Here is a 20,806-nt window from a genome sequence, read left to right on the forward strand (position 1 = left end):
TATAACACTTTCGTGTTTGTAATAAATAACCTGGGATGTTGTCCGTTTCTTCTTTTAAAGGTATCTACATACACACGTGTATGCTAACCCTAGATAACAATAGATGTGTCCATCGTAAAGTAAGAGTTAGTTCTATATGAAAGCGAGTGCTAATATCAGACTGAGTAAAGTGAACTATAGTGATAACAGTAGCCGAATAGAATGTTTCTGTATAACTCTCGAACAACTGCATCGCATTTATAAACTTTTATCTTATACCAAAGATCTAGAAGTTTAAGCCTAAAGTTATAAACATTGTCATGAAACTTACTTTCTCGTCTTTGTCGATGCTATCTTTAGTCGTTAGGTAGAGGGGGGCGTTCACTTGGCTGTACGGGTTTACGACGTCAGGAAATATGCTTTTGGTGACAACAAAATTAACTGAAATTTGTAGAAAAAGAAATATATTGCAGGGTTAGAATAACACAATTATGACATATATTAGACCATTACAGAGCTGAAACAATGCAATTATGGCACGTATTAGACAATTAGAGAGCTGGAACAATACAATTATGGCACGTATTAGACAATTACAGAGCTGGAACAATACAATTATGGCACGTATTAGACAATTACAGAGCTGGAACAATACAATTATGGCACGTATTAGACAATTAAAGAGCTGGAACAATACAATTATAGCACGTGTTAGACAATTACAGAGCTGGAACAATACAATTATGGCACGTATTAGACAATTAAAGAGCTGGAACAATACAATTATAGCACGTGTTAGACAATTACAGAGCTGGAACAATACAATTACAGATGGCACGTATTAGACAATACGTATGGCACGTAGACAATTACAGAGCTGGAACAATACAATTATGGCACGTATTAGACAATTACAGAGCTGGAACAATACAATTATAGCACGTGTTAGACAATTAAAGAGCTGGAACAATACAATTATAGCACGTGTTAGACAATTAAAGAGCTGGAACAATACAATTATGGCACGTATTAGACAATTACAGTTAGAATAGCAAAATGTTCTAAACGCCAAACTTGTTTTTCAGTACCAGCTATAACCACGTAGAAAGACACACACCGTATATTATGTAACAAACTTTATACAAGACTTATTACGTTATTAGAGTATTCACAGACTCCTATCCTGATGAACAACATTCTAAACAACGAACTTACAGAGTAAGTTGTAGTTAAGTTATAATTGTTGCATTCAAATCAATAGAATTTAGAATAAACTTGAATGGTGTTATTTTGTGTTTCTTCCAGTATCTTTACACGTAGAATCAGAAATACATTTATTTGGTTTACCACTGACTCAGCATTAAAAATGAGTGCTTATGAGGCTAAAATTCGGGATTTGATCCCAGCAGCTGGTACAGCTCCTTGTGCAAGCTTTCAAATTACCATTCAAAGAGTAAAAGAAAAAATATATAAACGTCCACGAGATTTGTTCCACAATTTTTGCCTTTTTTGTTTTTTTGGTTTGAAAATTTCACTAGTTTCTGGAATGTTTCATTAAGCCTCATAAAACGGGGTCGCTTAAGGCATTTGAAGAGATGTTATGTTCTTTACATTGTATAGAATGACATTTTTCTATTATTGTTTTTTCGCAGAAAACACAAAAGAACGTCGAGCTAATTAAAAACAAACAAGCAGGTCCAATAGGGAGGAGCCCACAATTTAATTTCGCTGTAACAAAAGGAATAAATAGAAGGAGTCGAACAAAATTCCTCGTGTAATATGTGAGGGAATAAAAAGAATAATTATACTATTTGAATAAGAAGGGCGAATATAATTAAAGTTTCAATTATGAAGTACAGATTTCACAAAACGTTTGAGATTTCTTCCCCTCTCCTCAGGAAACGGTCCACGTCATTTCTTACCTACGTAAAAGGTGGCCAGTCTTCGCTGCTCTTCGTTGGTAAAGTCTCGTGATTTTTCGAATACGTCGTTTGTTGGTGCGAAAACTGTAACTTTTCTCTTCCTAAGTAACACTCGGATAACTTCGTCTTTTCTTACAAAGCTCAGAAACTGTAAAACAGGAAAGAACGTTAGAGTTTTGTCGGAGGAGAAAAAAAAAAAAGTTTCTTTTTTTTTTTAATTATTATACGAACTTAAAACGTGCATGAGTCAACAACAAAATGTCACTCTTATGACCGTAAACTCTAGACGTATTCAACATACGCCTTTCAATTTCTTACTACTGTTTCCAAAGGCTACTGTATTTATGTTTTGTTTTTTATCAATTTCATTTCTAATGCCCCATCTATTTTTGGTAAGTCTGAAGGCTTATATCGCTAAGAAACGGGTTTCGATACCCGTGATGGGCACAGCACAGATAGCTCATTGTGAAACGATCTTATTTATTTTGTTCAAGGTTTAAAGTTCAGTTGAATTTGAAACTCCACTTTGAGCGTAAGAAAAATGAATGAGCCTACAAATATTATTTCTTTCTTATTGAACATCTGCTCATCAGTCTCAAGAACCTTTTAAAATTTGTGGTAAAAGTCACGTGAACTGTAAATAATTTTTGTGTATATATTCCATTTAATTTGTCCATTTCGTTTTCAAAATCTGAGTTGTGTAAAAATAGATTTCAGATGTGTTGTTTCTTCATCTCCTATAAGTCTCTGTGATTTTTATCTTGATTGTTTGGTTTGCTTTAAATTTCGCGCAAAGCTACACGAGGGCTATCTACACTAGCTGTCCCTAATGTAGCAGTGTAAGGCAGCTAGTCATCAATACCCAACTCTTAGGCTACTCTTTTGTAAACGAATAGTGAGACTGACCGTACATTATAACGACCCCACGGCTGAAAGGGGATTCGAACCCGCAACCCTCGGATTACGAGTCAAGTGCCTTAACCACTTGGCCATGACGGACCTTTTACCTTGACTCTTAAATCTATTGATTTGTGATTCTTCGCCAATTTTTTAACGTTTAAAATGTAGCTCGAACTTTTCATGTGATCAACATGTAAAACTGGTAATAGATAAATCAACCAGACAAACTTTCAAATAAAAAGCACTTGATGATCTACTTATTTACTGTAAACGTAAGGATGATATATTAGAATACTCTTGCATTCTCAATTAATTTGTGAATTTTTTTGTTTCCCAAACTTCATATTTGACCTTTCGTGTTCCAAAATAAAAAATGCGTTTCAAGTGATAACTTAATACGCACTTCAGCGTAGCACCTGGCAACATTAGCACACTGTAGAAAAAAACTCTGGAAAGAACTCTGGTGACCATAAATGATGCACATTGTCATGCCTCGCATTTTAAACTCTTAAAACACCATTGTTTGGCCGAATAATATAATTTAATCGTAACACTTGTAACATCATCAATCGCATCAAAACACTTTTTCTTTTATGTGACTTGAGTGACGAGCCCATAGGTTCACATTCTGTGCAGGTTAGGTTACGTTTCACTGTAACACTGTGTGTATTGTTTAGTGTGTTACTCTGAAAGCAAAAAAAAAATATTAAGTTTTCATTCTTTAACTTATTTATTTACTTCAACCGTTTCTTCTTGCATCATTGTATCAGACATGTATTTCATAACGCAATGGTTGTGGGAACATGCTACATTATTGTTTTAAACATTTATTTCATAACATAACAGTTTTGTGGGCATGCTATGTAAGTAGTTCAAGTATGCATTTATAACACAATGGTTATATCGGCGTGTTACATCATTGTTTCTTATATCTATTTTATAAAGCAGTAGTTGTTATAGCATGCCATGTAACTGTTTAAAACATGTATTTCATAACACGATGGTAGTGTGAACTTGGCACAACATTGTTTCAGAAATTATCATTACAAGAAAGCACATACATTTCAAACGTTACTTAGACATTACAGTAACGTACATATTCATCTGACACATATTATGTCAAGGACTAAAAGATTTATGGTAATTATGGAAAAGACAATAAAGTAAACTGGTTAACCCAATGTACCGTTTGGAAAAAGTTTGTTTGTCATTGGTTAGGAAAGAGTGACCTCATTAACGTCACTATCACAAATAGACAACATATACGCAAAGTTTGTTTTTCCCTTCCCTGATTTACTGCTCATACACTTTCTCATGAGGTTTATGTATCATTCCTGTCATCTTACAAGGAATTCTCATATAGTCAACTTGTCAAAAGTCACGTCGTCCATATACCACACAGTAGCTGTTTTATAACGTCTTCTTGTATCAGATTCTGAAATGTCTTGCAATATACACCAGCTCTGCCACCTTACTAAATTTTATTGTGCAAAAATCATCCAATACAGAACACCATTCCAGTCGTTTCACAAGATTTTATTGTACAAAAGTCAAATACAGAACACCATTCCTGTCATTCTACAAGATTTTATAGTATAGAAGTCATCAAATACAGAACACCATTCCTGCTATTTTTCAAGATATTCTGGTACAAAAGTCATCCAATACAGAACACCATTTCTGCCGTATTTCAAGATGTTCTGGTACAAAAGTCATCCAATAAAGACACCATTCCAGCTATTTTACAAGATATTATTGTACCAAAGTCATCCAATACAGAACACTATTCCTGCTATTTTACAAGATATTATTGTACCGAATTCATCCAATACAGAACACTATTCCTGCTATTTTACAAGATATTATTGTACCGAATTCATCCAAAACAGAATACCATTCCTGCTATTTTAGAAGATATTATTGTACCGAATTCATCCAAAACAGAATACCATTCCTGCTATTTTAGAAGATATTATTGTACCAAAGTCATCCAATACAGAACACCATTCCTGCTATTTTACAAGATATTATTGTATCAAAGTCACCCAATACAGAACACCATTCCTGCTATTTTACAAGATATTATTGCATAGAAGTCATCCAATATACATAAACCCTACGATCTTACAAGATTCCCTATAAGCCAGCGATGTAAACTGACGCACTTACAACACCATTGTCCAGGGTCCGATTCCATACTGTGAACAGAACACAGATGACCCATTGTGCAACTTTGAGCTAAAACAACAACAGCTGTCTCCCAAGTTATCGTGGAACCACGTCGTTAAAAGTCGTGTAATATATGATATCCTATCATAACCAGATGGTCAAATGTCACGCACTTAATGTGAATATTTTTTCTAAATTCCAGGTGCTTATAAATGTTTGTTTTCACTGTGTTATATAATTCATGAATAATTATAATACGTTTTCATCAGAATGAGCTGCAGTCATCAGTGAAAGTCTCTGACAACGCATCTAAAATCAACAGCACGGTGTGTTTTTTTTGTGTACAAACAGCAAATCAGCAACAGTTATTTAAATATCAAAACAAGTTTATTTTTGGCTAGCTGTCCGGTCATTAATCCGCTTTGGCATCGAGTCCACGAGTTGACTGTAATCTTCACTAATTTTTGGATCGCGGTACCACACCTCAATTATGGCCTCAATTAGCTTATCTTTCGTAGTACAGTCTTTTTCCCGTAGTCTTTCTTTATAAATCGCCCAAAGATTTTCAATAGGATTTAAGTCCGGAGAGTTTCCAAGCCAGTCCACCACCTTTATTCGCGTTGTAGTATAACATTCTTCACAAGTTTCGATGTGTGGCACGGAGCCAGATCTTGCTGAAAAATGCCAGATCCATCTAGAAATCTCTTTTTCAATTCTGAAACGACTCTTCTCTGCAAAATTTCGATGTACTGTGGTCCTCGCATCATACCTTCTACGATATGTAAGCCTCCGACGTCATAGTAGCTGAAAAGCCCCAAAACATCTTCAAGGGATGTTTTACGAACTGATTGATGTGAGATTCTCGAAGATTCTCACCTGGAGATCTGCAAACATACAGACTTCTTTGACCCTGTATGAAGAAATGAGTCTCATCACTGAATAACACCTTCCTCCATTGTTCTTGTGTCCAGTTCTTGTATTTCAGACCCCATTGATACCGTTTTTTCTTCATTGAGTTGGTAAGAAGTTGTTTTTGACTGGTCTCCTTGCCCTTCTAACGCAATTTCGAATGACGTAATATTCCTCAAAATTTCGTCATATATCCCAAAAATAGATCGGCCGTATTGCAAAACACAGCTAATGACGTCTGTGTGAAAAATGACTATTAAAGGAAATCAGTGGGTCCAGCGAGCCTACACTGGCCGCCATGCTGAAAATATTGCAAAATGACTATTTGTTTTAATTAATTTGCACAATGGTGCAGGCCATGTGATTTTCAAGTAGTAATTTCGTAAAACGAGAGCTCCTCTTATACAGAGAGCAAAACGTTTATTGTGAAAATAAAACTCAACTGTTTCCAGCAAAGATGACGTTTTACTGTTACGTAATTTTAAAACATATACCACAATTATCAACAGTTATTTTCACGGGTATGTTTAATTTTTTAAATTTGCATAATCAACACAAAGGTAGGCTGTAGACGCATACCCAAGTTACTCAAGTTACATGCAGTCAATAAAGATAACTATTCTTTCGTAGAACAGGGTTATGTCAGTCAACAATAAATAATTGTTCACGGTCGATAAAGCTATCTATTGTTCAGTGGATCAACATTAACGAATTCTGTATTGGTTATCAATTTACATATAATGTGTCATAATGTAACAATTAAAAGAAGTAAATATTTCTACTTCCTTAAATTTTGTTGAAAATCTGAATTTATTAGTGAAAGAAAATTCTGTTTATTTTTTATGAAAAGTAAAAAGACAATGAGCCTATAGAACTCAGAGCATTAGTTTTCTGTTGACAATTAAACTGGTCTTGTAACAAGACGTTAACACATGAAATAATTGAAGTCGTTTGCCGAGAAAATATTTCAACAAGTTAAGCCAGAAAACTGGCAATAGCTAGGTGGTTAGGGTGCTTGACTCGTAATTTGAGGGTCGCGGGTTCGAAACTCCGTCACAACAAACATGCTCGCCCTTTCAACTGTGGGGGTGTTATAATTCGACGGTCAATCCTGATACTGATTAGTAAAAGAGTAGCCCAAGAGCTCGCGGTGAGTGGTGATGACTAGCTGCCTTCCCTCTGGTCTTGCACTGCTAAAATAGGAACGGTTAGCGTAAATAGCTCTAGTGTAGCTTTGCGCGAAATTCAAAACAAAGAGACAAACGAAGCTAATCGGTTTTATTTTTAATAAATTCCTAACATATCGATCAAATTAAACTCAAATAGAAATGTTATTCATGTAGGAAAGTAAAATAAATTAATCGTTTCACATTTAAATCCAATAAAATTCAAACAGGTTAACGTTTTTTAAATTTAAATTACGTTTGTGAAAGAGACAGATATTACATTTCCGAATGACTTAGGTAAATATTATCAAGACTTTTGATACGAATATTAGAATCTGATAATTAGAACGTGAAAGTCAATTAAACCGGTTTCTATTTTTAACTTTAAGGCCTAAGGCTCAAGAAACGCTGTTTCTCATACCTGAAAAATAAAAATTTAAAAGTCCAAAATAACTGAAACAAAATACATTTGGGAAATTAGTAGCTCTTTACTCATCTGGTCTACTAGAAGTCGTTTTCTTTGTTCTGTTTTCGAAACCTCTTTTGTTTCTTTTCCTCATTTTTGACAAATAGAAAATAGGTACGTGGACTTGTTATGCATAAGAGATTTGGGGTGATATTAACGTAAAGTTTGTTTGTTTTAGAATTTCGCACAAAGCTACTCGAGGGCTCTCTGTGCTAGCCGTCTCTAATTTAGCAGTGTAAGACTAGAGGGAAGGCAGCTAGTCATCACCACCCACCGCCAACTCTTGGGCTACTCTTTTACCAACGAATAGTGGGATTGACCGTCACATTATACACCCCCACGACTGGGAGGGCGAGCATGTTTAGCGCGACGCGGTCGCGACCCGCCCTCAGATTACGAGTCGCACGCCTTACGCGCTTGGCCATGCCAGACCCATTTTCATAAAGAAATTGACCACAACATTTTATACAAGTTGATTGCGTTACATTACAACAACTTTGAATCCTCATAACGATCTGATCATATTCCTTCTGGGCCCGGAATAGCCAGGCGGTTAAGGCACTGGACTCGTAATCCGAAGGTCGCGGGCTCGAATCCTCGTTGCACCAAACATGCTTGCCATTTCAGCCGTGTTGGCATTATAATGTTACGGTTAATCCCACTATTCGTTGGTACAAAAGTAGCCCAAGAGTTGGCTGTGGGTGGGGATGACTAACTGCCTTCCCTCTTGTCTTACACTGCAAAAGTAGGGACAGCTAGTTTTGCGCGAAATTCAAAACAAACCAAACCATATTCCTTGTGTCGACTGTGCATCCTGGCTGTAACCTTGAAGTGTAATTTCTATTCCAAAAGGTTTTGTAGTGAGACTACCATTCTCTTGTAATGGGATGACAGCTCTCAATCTTTAAGCTTCGCAGTCCAATCGCAATAAAAAAACACGATAAACGCTTGCGTATGGTGACTTGACTGGTATGCCTTCGTATAGTATAGTATGAATACCTATTTCATTCTCTAGTTCAGTGGTTCTTAACCTGGGTTCAATCAAACTCCAAGGGTTCGGCGGAGGTCAAGACACACACACTTTGTGTGTGTCCGTTCCGTTCACCCCACTTGTATGATTCGTGACGTCATGCTCCACCTGACCATCATTGGCTGCGGCTGATCCCGTCACATCACTTGGCCTTAATATCTGTGCTGCAGGGAACTTCGTGCGCTTAGCAGTCAACTTGTGACTGTAGTAATCGTGCGTCATTTGTTTTGTTTTCCTAATCTTTCAATCCCTTCACACTATGTCGAGCAAAAACAGAAAGTGGTCGGACGAATACGTACAATATGGATTCATGTGTATAAAGGAACATAATGAGACAGCGTCCTCAATGCATGATTTGCAATGCCAAGTTGAGCAATTCTAGTCTAGCACCTTATAAACTAAAAAAACACTCCCTAAAGTTGCATGGAGATGGGAAATACAAAAACACAACGCTTGCTGAATTCAAGGTAAAGATAGCCAGGTTCGATGAAAGACTACTTTGCCTGTTCTCGGCTTTGTACCCATCAACAAACAGATAATCACAGCATCGTATGAAGTTGCGTACTTGATCGCAAAGCAGGGTAAACCACACACCATTGGTGAAGCACTTGTAAAACCAGCTGCGTTGAAGATGGCGGATATCATGCTGGGAAAAGCTGCCGAAAATTAGTTATCCCAAATTCCTCTTTCAAATGACACCATCAGCAGCAGAATAGATGACATTAGCGATAACATCTTGGCTCAAGTAGTTGCAGATCTGATTTCAAGTCCAGCAAAATTCAGCCTTCAACTCGACGAGACCACCGACCTTTCCAATCTAAGCCAGCTTGTTGTATTCGTGCGCTATGTGAAGAACGACAAGCCTCTTACAACAACAACTAAGGCAGCCAACGTGAAGAAGCTTGTGGATGACTTCTTCAGAGACAACGATCTTTCGTGGGATATGGATTCTGCAGTTTGTTCGGACGGAGCTCCAGTCATGCTGGGACGAAACTCTGGTTTTGGTGCACTAGTGAAAGCCGATGCACCACACATCATTGTAACGCACTGTGTTCTGCACAGGCATGCGTTGGCAACAAAAACCTTCCCTTCAAAACTGGCAGAAGTATTAAATATTGTAGTGGAATGTGTGAACTTCGTGCGAAATAGTGCCATGAAGCACCGCATCTTCAAAAGCTGTGTAATGAAATGGGCTCTAAATTCGAGGTACTTCTGTACCATTCTAACGTTCGGTGGTTATCCCAGGGAAAGGTGCTGAATCGTGTTTTTGCCATGCGTGACCTGTTTTTGCGAGAGCACCAACATTGTCATGCAGATTGCTTCGAAAAATCTGAGTTCATCCTTATTTTGACGTACATAGCCGATATCTTCAATGCTTTCAATCATCTCAATCAACAGATGCAGGGCGGTGGAGTCAACATCATCAAAGCGGAAGAAAACCTGAAGGCTTTTCAAAAAAGCTACCGTTATGGAAACGACGAACAGAGAATGATAACTTTGCAAACATTCCCCTGCTGGACGACTGTGTAAGTAAGATCGAAGATGTGTCTGAAATCGGAGACATTTCTGTACCCGGGGAACTGAAGCAAGCAATTGCCATGCACTTAGATGAGCTCGCAAAGTCTCTCGACGGATACTTCCTCACCAGAGAGTCATATCCAGCATGGGTGAGACAGCCGTTCACGTTTAGTGTTGCGACAGCAGATGTCAATGATGAATACCTCGACGAAATCATTGAACTTCAGCAGAGCCAGGTTCAACAGCAACTTTTCAAAACAACAACGCTCTCAACGTTTTGGTGTCACCAAATCGTAGCGTATCCTCTTATTGCTAAGAAAGCCTTTAGATACTCATACCGTTTGTTACAACGTATCTTTGCGAGCAATCCTTTTCGAGGATGGTAGACATAAAAAGGAAGAAAAGGAACAGACTTTGTTGCGAAAATGATATGAGAGTGGTACTTGTCAAGGTGAAGCCGCGCATTTCTGAACTTGTCTCTGAAAGGCAACAGCAAAAGTCACATTGATTTGCAGTAAATATTCATTGAGTTATGTTTTTGTTTTTGTGTAAAATTCATGTTTTGTTGGTTTTGTTCTTTGAACACAGTGATATTGTGTGTAACTGATGCATGGTTCATTTTCTGCACTAATAAAATATCTACTTATGTTTTGAATTTGAAAAAAATCATATTTTACTTTTCCAATTACGAAGGGTTCAGTAAATGCAAGTACGAAACTTCCGGGTTCAATACCTCCAACAAGGTTAAGAACCACTGTTTTAGTTGCTTGAGTTTGCGAGACTCTTGTGGGAACAAACTATGTACGTGTGGCTTGTGTTGCTTTTCCAAACAATTATCCTTCCTGGTTATATTGTGTATTGTTGCTTAATGTAAATAAACGTTTTTTTCCCAATGATTCTTACATACTCTACAGTCTTTAGTTTTACCATGGCCTGAAAATAATTTGTTTGCGAATCGGTTTCTAGTTCATTCTATTTCTTTATTTCTCGATACAAACATCTCCAGAGGGTATCCAAATCTCGTTAATTCCAAATCATAGATATGAACACAACTATGTAATCTATGTCAGGATTAACTGGTACATAAGTTTTTCTCTTACGTTTTAGTTGCGTCACACTATTTGCGAAACGCCAGACGATGTCAAAATAAAGTTCTGATACATTCCTTTCCACCGTGACTTAATATCGGCATAGTTGTCACGTTCTTACAAGATTTGCTAATCTTTATATTACAAATAGTTTTGGTGTTATGTAATCATCCCTCTGTAAAGGTTAGAATGGCTTATAATTCTACCAATATTTTCTTTCTTAATACGTCGGCCTTCAGCCTTAGCTTGTTTCTACATAACTATCATTTTTCTAACTAATTTCGAAATCAGCACACAAGTACATTTTAATGCACACGGAAGATAATATAATATTGTAAATCTATTAAATTGTAGAATGTCTGTTTACAAGTCGATGCCATTAGTATTTATTTGATTTGTTTTTTCAATACTTAGATTTTGGGCGTAAAACAAAAGCCTTAAATGATTTAAAAGCATAATTTATTTTATGTTGTATAGATCACGAAGTGAACAATAGATTATGAAATACAATAATAATACGGAAATCTTTTGCGGATGTAGAATAAAGTCTTGAGAAGATAAATTCTAGCGGTTCTTCAATATACTTTGGAAATTGTTTTAATGAGATAATGAAGAAAAGATAATAGCAAAATCGACTCACAACCATTAAAATAGATGTTTGGACGTTCTGAACCGTTGCTTTGTGCAGCAAATGTCTGATTTAATGGCTGCTGGCTTCTCTAAAACAAAGCACGAGCTTTACACGAACGAGGGGCAGGTGGAGCAGTTGAATGGTTGTCGTTCAATACAGTTACTTGCACTGACAACATGAATAGAAGTATTTCTCATAAATATTTATAACATAAAGAGGCACTGTTTTAAAGATTTATATTCTCTTAATTGAGGAAAAAATAATATAATTAACTATATTTTCAAAAATATCATTTGGTATTAGTGTAATAAAGACAAAATTCTGTTCAAAAGTAATCTCTTTCCTCGGAAGTACCAAATCTGGTCTTATAACTTATTCGACCGAGTCTGAATTAGTCGTTTTTATAATTTTAAAAAACAACACGTAAATGCAGTATGTTTATTCATTCAGTTAATAGTTATCACTCTTTTGTTTGGTGTATTTGAAATTAAGCACAAAGCTACACAATGGGCTATCTATGCTATGCCCACAACGGGTATCGAAACCCGGTTTCTAGCTGTGTGAGTCCACATACATGCCGATGTGCCACTGGGGGCGCCACTATTTAAATCTAGAAAAATTAATGCGTGTTCCATACATCATGACATAATTGTTTACACTATTTAAGCCTACATAAGGTATTGCCTAGTCTACGTAAATGTACTCTGCACTGTAGGGCCGTGGTGCATTATAAAGTGATCGAATAAACCTCATTACCCGATCAAATAAGAGAGCCCAGTACTTGGCTATGCTCGCTGTTGACTAGCAGTCTTACCTCTAACATATCAGATCAAAGTTAGGGAAGACTTGTTCTTGAATAAGTTCGAGCTGAAATCTAAAAACAAACAAACTGATGTAATTGCTTATGTTGTAAATTTGTAAACATCGCTGTTGACTAGCAGTCTTCCCTCTAACATATCAGATCAAAGTTAGGGAAGGCTTGTTCTTGAGTAAGTTCGAGCTGAAATCTAAAAACAAACAAACTGATGTAATTGCTTATGCTGTAAATTTGTAAACATCGAATACAATTTCGTAGTGGAACGATGAAAACAGTTTGTCACGTACTTTATTAGAACGATATTGTGACATTCCGTAATGGAATGTAAGCAATAAAGGCGTCATAAAAACTTTCAATCAAATCCCCATTGTGAAATACAATAGTCCCCTAATATCTGAGGAATTAGCTGTTGTGATGTCATGACCATGACATTGCACTCTTCATGTTGTTCGCTATTGTGGTTTTCATCAAGTCTGCTCTATTCATATGTTGTCAGTATGAAAATAGCTATACCCGCAACGCTCTGTAGTTCTATCCACTCGTATTCAGTTTCGTTAAATAAATGACAAATGTTTGGGAAAACTGACACATGTAGTGGTAATCTCAAACGTTACGAGTTTTCATTACTCTTCTGAAGTTACATGACGACGTTACGTTTCTCAGCAGATCGAGAGAATATCGATTAGGCTTGTTTATCCAACGATTTATAACAACTAAACAAAGGAATCAAAAATACAATTTCTGTTAAGTAACAGGACTTCCGAGCTCACAAAATAGGGCTTGAAAACAGCGACTTAATAAAATACCAAGAGAACCAAACACAAGAACAAATCAGAGTAAACAATCTAAATATGTTTTTAAGTACACAAGTACGAACCAAAAATATTAATAATTTACCTACTCTTTTATATATACATATAGATATACGAAGTTATACAGATAAGGCTTATCACAGCATACGCACTAATTCGCTTTTGATAACAGTACGTAAATCACAACTTAATTTTCTATTATAAAGATTTCTCTCTCTCTCTTTTCCTCTCCCCTCTCTAGTTTTATTCATGATGCCTGATGCCTCAAAATCTATTTGAATGTTAGTGTCTGTGAACGAAAAAAATCAACTTGTTCAAATTTCCTTTAAAGATAAAAAGGCAAAAAAAAGGAAATGAACTGTACTCGCTAGCGTACTTCATACTTCATAGAGTAATAACGCACCAGTAGAACTTGAAGTAAGATATGGGAGTATATCGTATTTTTCGGAGCTTTTTTTATAATTAAAGCAATGAGAGGATAATTTAAGGACCCATTGTAGGCCATCTTGTTTCAGGATATATTACAGTTATCCGTTCTCCAAAACATAAGCTTCATAAAGTTTCCAATTACGTATGCAAATATATTTGTGAGAGGTTTACAGATAAATGGTATTTGTTGTTTCTCTATGGGAAACAAAGCAGATGTAAATGAACGTCCCAATTATACACCCAGTTCTTTGCCATTTATCGGACAGAAAATGAAATGATAAAACCACTAAACGTGCCCTCAAGCACGCGCGCACAGAGAATAAGAGCACATTTTAACCACTAATTTCTTGCTTATCCTTTTGATTATATATATGTTTTTTCAGTTGATTTTTTTGTCCCAACCGGTGTGGCTCCGAGTTCCTATTATTGCCCTAATCAACTATAATGACAACTTTAACTCAATACTAAATTACTTCAGGTTTCCTATAGTAAAGAAATGTTGTTTAAATGTAACTTAATACTCCTTGTAAAAATAAATTATCTGTTAATTACCAATGACGTAATATTTTAAACTTGGCACTCCAATAAACATAAAGTGTTTATTTCTTTATCAACTTAGTGGCTTGACGTCATATTTGAGCACCTTCCTACTCATTTAGTGTAGAATCCGACACTTTATATAAACTGAAATCTCAAAATGAAAATCGTCTAAAATTATACTAAAATTATATGGTGTTCTCACATTTCTGTTTAAGGCCTGGCATGGCCAAGCGCGTAAGGCGTGCGACTCGTAATCCGAGGGTCGCGGGTTTGCGCCCGCGTCGCGCTAAACATGCTCGCCCTCCCAGCCGTGGGGGTGTATAATGTAACGGTCAATCCCACTATTCGTTGGTAAAAGAGTAGCCCAAGAGTTGGCGGTGGGTGGTGATGACTAGCTGCCTTCCCTCTAGTCTTACACTGCTAAATTAGGGACGGCTAGCAGAGATAGCTCTCGAGTAGCTTTGTGCGAAATTCCAAAACAAACAAATAAACATTTCTGTTTAAAGACTGGTTATCTCTGTAAATTCTAAATTTCAAGATAATTTCTGCTAAACTAAAAAAACCTTTATTAATATTATAATCTTTATAAATTATCATTAGAAAATCATCAGAAACCCTATATGAGATATTTAGGTGTAGAGCGGGTATTCAACTTACGTTGAGCAGGGTATAGTCTAATATTTGATATCCCTAGGTTCCTGACACTGAACATAAGCCTTTTTTACTGTAGCGTGCCCAGACTTTGAACCCCAGGATTCATGGTCCACGACCCATTGTTATGAAAAAACATTCCTACTATTGGGGAACACTGATAGGTATACTATAAGAGTGACAGGCAAAGAGCATCCGAATAGTTGGCGCTGTTGACTAGTTTCCTTTCCTCCAGTTTGTCAACTCAAAATTTAAATGGTTAAGTACAAGTAGCTTTTTGCCCTTTGAAAATCTTAGGAACCATTTATCGTTATTTTTTTGAAGAAGCTCAAAACTACATGAAAGTTTATATATTTTGTCTCGAAATGTATAAACCACGAAAAAGATCTCCAAGTGGAAATTTAATTGACGTTTTAAATCGAACGCGCTCCAATGTGTAGAATTAAAAAATAAATACAATACATGTGCTATGGTTTCTCCGTGTCAGTCTAGTCAGGGCCGAGAATTTTATGAATACCGCATTTATTAAAAATTAGAGAAATTTTTTGTCAAATCACAGAATAAATTACTGTTCCATCAACGTACTCGGAAAGAGGAAATCAGTATTGATCTACATCGTAATGAACAGAAAACTACATGTTTGCATGTGCTCCACATACATGACTCAATGCAATTACTTCTCGAAAATTCACGATTTGTGATGACACATACGTAAGGGAAACGCGCCCTTATTTTGACTAGTTTTGCAATGCATAATCAAGCACGAACTCTCAATAAACTGTTGTTATTGGTTTATTAATGAGAAAATACAGAAGGTTCTTTCTTTCTAGCTCTGTTCATCGACGGGTATTCGAGCCCCGTATTTTAGTGTTGCAAGTTCGTAAAATTACTAATGACCGAGTGATGAATGATCATCTGCGCATAATAGTCCTTAATTTCGAATTGAAAGTGTAAAACTCTAGAGGAAAAAAAAGAAGATTATCAATAGCACCCTCCGCCAATTCTTTGGCTTCTTTTGTCTATTCAAATAACAATATTTGATATTTACTCTCAGAGCACGCTCGCGTTCCCAAATTGATGGGAAAGATTTTGCAGCAAGCAATCGCGAACCATGTATCCTTGGATTCAAAGTCTGGACATTTTAATCGCTAAGTTATGCCTATGGACAAAAACAGAAGTATATAAAAAACAGAAAAAATAAGATGCAGTTATTGATTGCGATAATAAATGTTGATTTATTTTGAATTTCGCGCAAAGTAATACGAGGACTATCTCGACTAGCCGTCCTTAATTTATTAGTGAAAGACTACATAATTAGTCATCACCACTCATCGCCAACTCTTGGGCTATTCTTTTACTAACGAACACTGGAACTGAGCATAATATATAACGCCTCCATGGCTGAAAGGACAAGCATGTTTAGTGAAACGAGGATTCGAACCCGCGACCTCCAAATTACGAGTCGAACGTCCTAGCCACCTGGCAATGCCGAGCCAATTTTTTTTTTTTTATTTCGCGCAAAGCTATATGAGGGTTATCTGTGCTAGCCGTCCCTAATTTAGCAGTGTAAGACTAGAGGGAAGGAAGCTAGTCATCACCACCCACCGCCAATTCTTGGGCTAGTCTTTTATCTACAATAGTGGGATTGATCGTCACATTATAAGTCCTCACGGCTGAAAGAGCGAATATGTTTGGTGAAACGAGGATTCGAGCCCGCGACTTTCAGATTACGAGTCGAGCGTCCTAACCACCTGGCCAAATAGTGCTGGAAGGGAATATTTGTTCGATATGACTTAACTGAGGCGATTCATGTGTCAATATGTTATGTAAGTAAAATCAGTAACTTGTGTATTTACTTGAGCACAGAATACAAATTATTTACTTAACTACAAATTCCAGTAAAAAATGGTTCATTTTGGTGTTCGTGACCTTTCTGATGATATTTGTTTTTACACCAAAACAAACGTGTAATTGGAATTCTGTAACTTGTTTAATACAGAATAGAATCTTTATAAATGGTTACATGTATATTTCTATGCGTAACCTATATGAAAATTAGACAACAAATGACTTTTGATAAGGTCGTGATTTTATGAATTAGTCTCGTTTTTGAAAGCTCAAAATAACATAGAAATGGAAATAATTAATTCTAAGAAGTTAAAATTACCAATATAACTTCTGTTTTTCATTAACGATTATAATATGTATTCATAAATATGGAAAAAGAACAGACTGTTGTTGCAACAAAACAGTAACACTTGATTTTAAGAAACTGTTTTCAAATTCCTTATCTTGTCTTAATACGAAAATATTCCTTCCCATGGTGTTTCCAGTTTCATCAGATCTTACACTGAAGGTTTGATTACATTACCTTTGTCACCTACTTTGATATTATCTTTCTACGTTACCGTACGGTGCATTCTAACGTCAAGAAGTTTGACTTGAAATGTATTTTGAGAATTTTAAAACTTATCCATAAAAAATTACATATTCGCTGATACACGTAACGTATAAAACAAGTAATAACCATATAAAATATTTATCGCTTCCAACAAATTATTTAACTCGTTTGCTGTTGTTTTTACAATCGTGAGGTAAAGATTTATTTGTGAATGTTTACATGACGCGAAACAAAAAGAAATGTTTTTAGGACATAACGATCTACTTATAAACGATATGCAATTTTAAGGATAGATAGTTTGAGTATTTGTTGCAAGTGTGGCCTATAGGATTAAACCAAGCTTAACGTGAGCATGGATAGTTTGAGTACGTGTTGCAAATTTGGCCTACAGGATTAAACATGGTTTTAAAGTGAGAGACAATATTTAATTATACCAGTCTGTTAATGTAAACAGTTTGTTACGAGGCACGATTTGCGATTTCAGTAGACATGTATGGATACTAGTTAAATTTTACGTACATGTGATTCTGTGGTTGACCACAAATTGTGAGATTTTTACAACTTAGCGCCAAAATCTCGAAACATTTCATAACTTTTTTCTAAAGTTTTATGTACGTTGATTGTCATGATTATCATGAAACACACTCATCCAAATAAAATCCTCCTGAAAATCCTCTAGGAACTAATATCTGTAACAATAACTAACAGTTAATGCAAATTTTCTATCATACAAATCTGGACACGTTTTATGTATTGGTTACAGTAGTTTCTAGTGATGTGTGTTTTCTTATAGCAAAGCCACATCGAGCTATCTGCTGAGCCCACCGAGGGGAATCGAACCCCTGCTTTTAGCATTGTAAATCCGTAGACTTACCGCTGTACCAGCGGGAAGCACTTACAGTGATGACTTAAACACTTTGGTTCAAAGGGAATCTGAAACAGTTGCTAGACAAAAAAATAAATTCACTGAACACTAAAAAAACTTTTACTAGTATCCTACCCAGTGTAACTAACTGATTTTTCAATTTAGGGTATTAAAAAATATTAATACAAACGCATCCACGCCTGAAGCGAGAGAGATGGACAAAACTTTCTTGACTGCGGTATATTCTCGACTTGATGTGTCTTTTTATAATTTATCCGTGTTTCACAGAACATCATTTCAAGGAGGCTATAAATATTACATTTCAGGACCATAAGCTGGGTATATAAAATTCAGAAAGAATACGTTAAAAACTCACTGAATAAATGAAATAGGACTTTCATGTACTGAGTAACAGTGATAACTAATATTACTTCACATGCGTTTGACTTAAAATAACATTAGCTCTTTCAGAACTGTCGCCCAAAGTTGCGCATAGCCATTCATAATTTAGAACTAACAGGCTACAACGAAAGCCGCCCACGATAACCTCTTGGGCTATTTACACTTTTCAGGCTATCGTTCTTAATTATAGTGTAACCACGACTACAAATTTTGGAGTGTGCTTTTGAGCAAGGGATAAGAGCCACGAATCTTCAAATTTACGTTTGAGCCAGAAAAGTATTTGAAACCTACGAGAGAACATAGGATCTACCACGAGCTATGGCTAGAGATAAAATTAAAAATGCCTAGATTTAAGATACAGGGGCCTCAAGGGTAAGTAAATTTTGCTCTACAAACAACAAAAAGTAGAGCATACAATGATCATGTGATATACATTGACCATAACCATGGATACTGTTATAAGCCTTCTTCATATCTCGGAAGGTGGTCATAAGTAAGTCACAACTAATCAAATCTCCACGGATCTGAACTGTTCGATTTTATCTTCCACGTTATTTCTACTAAATATTACAACTTCTTATATTAAACACCTGCACTACATAACGAACACATATTGCTCCTTTGGTTGTTTTTCCATCCGATCCGGAAGACAAAATACAAGTAACACCCGTTTACGTGTCTTGTTCATCTCACTAACGCAAAATAATCACTCATCTTATATTTATCAGTTCCTGAGGCACACCCAGAGGGCGTTTTGTCACAAAACTTTTGTTTCCACGACACTATGCACACCATTCCTGCTCCTTAATTTCCAACAAAGGTTTGATTATTTGTTTCAGAATTTTACACAAAGCTACACAAAGGCTTTTGGTCCATATAGCCATTCCCGTATGTTATCTGATAGCCTAAAGAGAAGGCAGCAAGTCAATGGACACCAACTCATCAGCACTCTTTATCGATTATTGTCTGACGGAAGAGAAGATTTAACTGTCACTCTTATAGCGCATCCATACCCCAAAGTACTGAGCGCATTTTTACATCAAAGAACACGAACCACGAATCTTCGAAATCATATTCTGGACATGCTTAAAACTAGGATCTACTCAGCCTTTCCTACAAAGGATGAATCAAATTGATTAGTGTGTATGTGTATGTATATATATGTATATGTCAATAAAGTTATTCCCTAAAACAAAGAAGTCAAATGAAAAATCTTCGTTTGTCATTCGCTAGCCTAACATGACGACATTCATACGTCACTACAAACTTCTCGTTTTTTACTTGCTTTCTTGGCTTATAGCGTGAAATCCTAGAATGAAAGTTGAAGTTCATATTACCGTTAACATGAACACTGTCTGACAAATCGTGTAATTAAATTAGACACAGATTAGACACGAGAGTTTGCGCCCTCTTTAGGGTTATCTTCAGTAAAGTTCTGAGAGAACGCAGATAATGCACCATGAAATGTTCCAGCTTTAGGCAGTAATTTATAAATTCCACAAAACAATTAGTTTTTACGTAACAATTTTATTACACGTATCACCCTTATACTCATATACATACCTCTGTGTGTTTATAAACTTAATCAGAATTTTGAAGGGCTGAAATACATCTAATTTCTCCTTAGCTATGCATATTAAACCAATTAAATGGTAGCGACACATGGAATAATAATTTATTACAAAGTGTGCAAGTTCAAGCGAACACAGACAGACAAACAAATGGTCCAGATGCTAAAGTTCCTAAACCTCTTAGAGTTATTGCTGTTTCCTGAGTAACCAGATACGAAAGAGAGATGTGGCAGAGAAACCAGATACATAGGAATATCTGGTACTTTCCTGAACATAATCATAAAACATAAAATATTGGTAATTTTATAGTTAATAAACACGTACAATGTGTTTACGTTCTGGTGAAACAGTTGGATTTAACAACACCGTGTGTCAACTGTTACAAGTGACAGTTATTATTTGTAAAATTATTATAAATACTAAAAGGAAGGGAGTAAAGCATTGATAAATAAGAGAAAATTGAACTTCCACTTGTATTGTTTGTTTTGAATTTTGCACAAAAGTACATGGAAGGCAGCTAGTCATCACCACCCATCGCAC

The 20,806-nt window shown here is 36.0% G+C and overlaps 1 protein-coding gene across 1 annotated transcript in view; it reads right to left on the reverse strand.

The window, feature by feature from the left end:
• LOC143255125 (fasciclin-1-like) overlaps positions 1–20,806 on the reverse strand; it is an 82,210-nt gene that overhangs the window by 24,317 nt on the left and 37,087 nt on the right. Inside the window, exons 2-3 of the mRNA XM_076510313.1 lie at positions 1,902–2,049; positions 311–420 (exon numbers count right to left, since the gene is read on the reverse strand). Of these exons, the coding sequence (XP_076366428.1) occupies positions 311–420; positions 1,902–2,049 (258 nt within the window). The remainder of the gene's footprint in view (positions 1–310; positions 421–1,901; positions 2,050–20,806) is intronic.

The sequence above is a fragment of the Tachypleus tridentatus genome, chromosome 7 (genome assembly GCF_004210375.1).
Source record: "Tachypleus tridentatus isolate NWPU-2018 chromosome 7, ASM421037v1, whole genome shotgun sequence".
Classification (NCBI taxonomy): domain Eukaryota; kingdom Metazoa; phylum Arthropoda; class Merostomata; order Xiphosura; family Limulidae; genus Tachypleus; species Tachypleus tridentatus.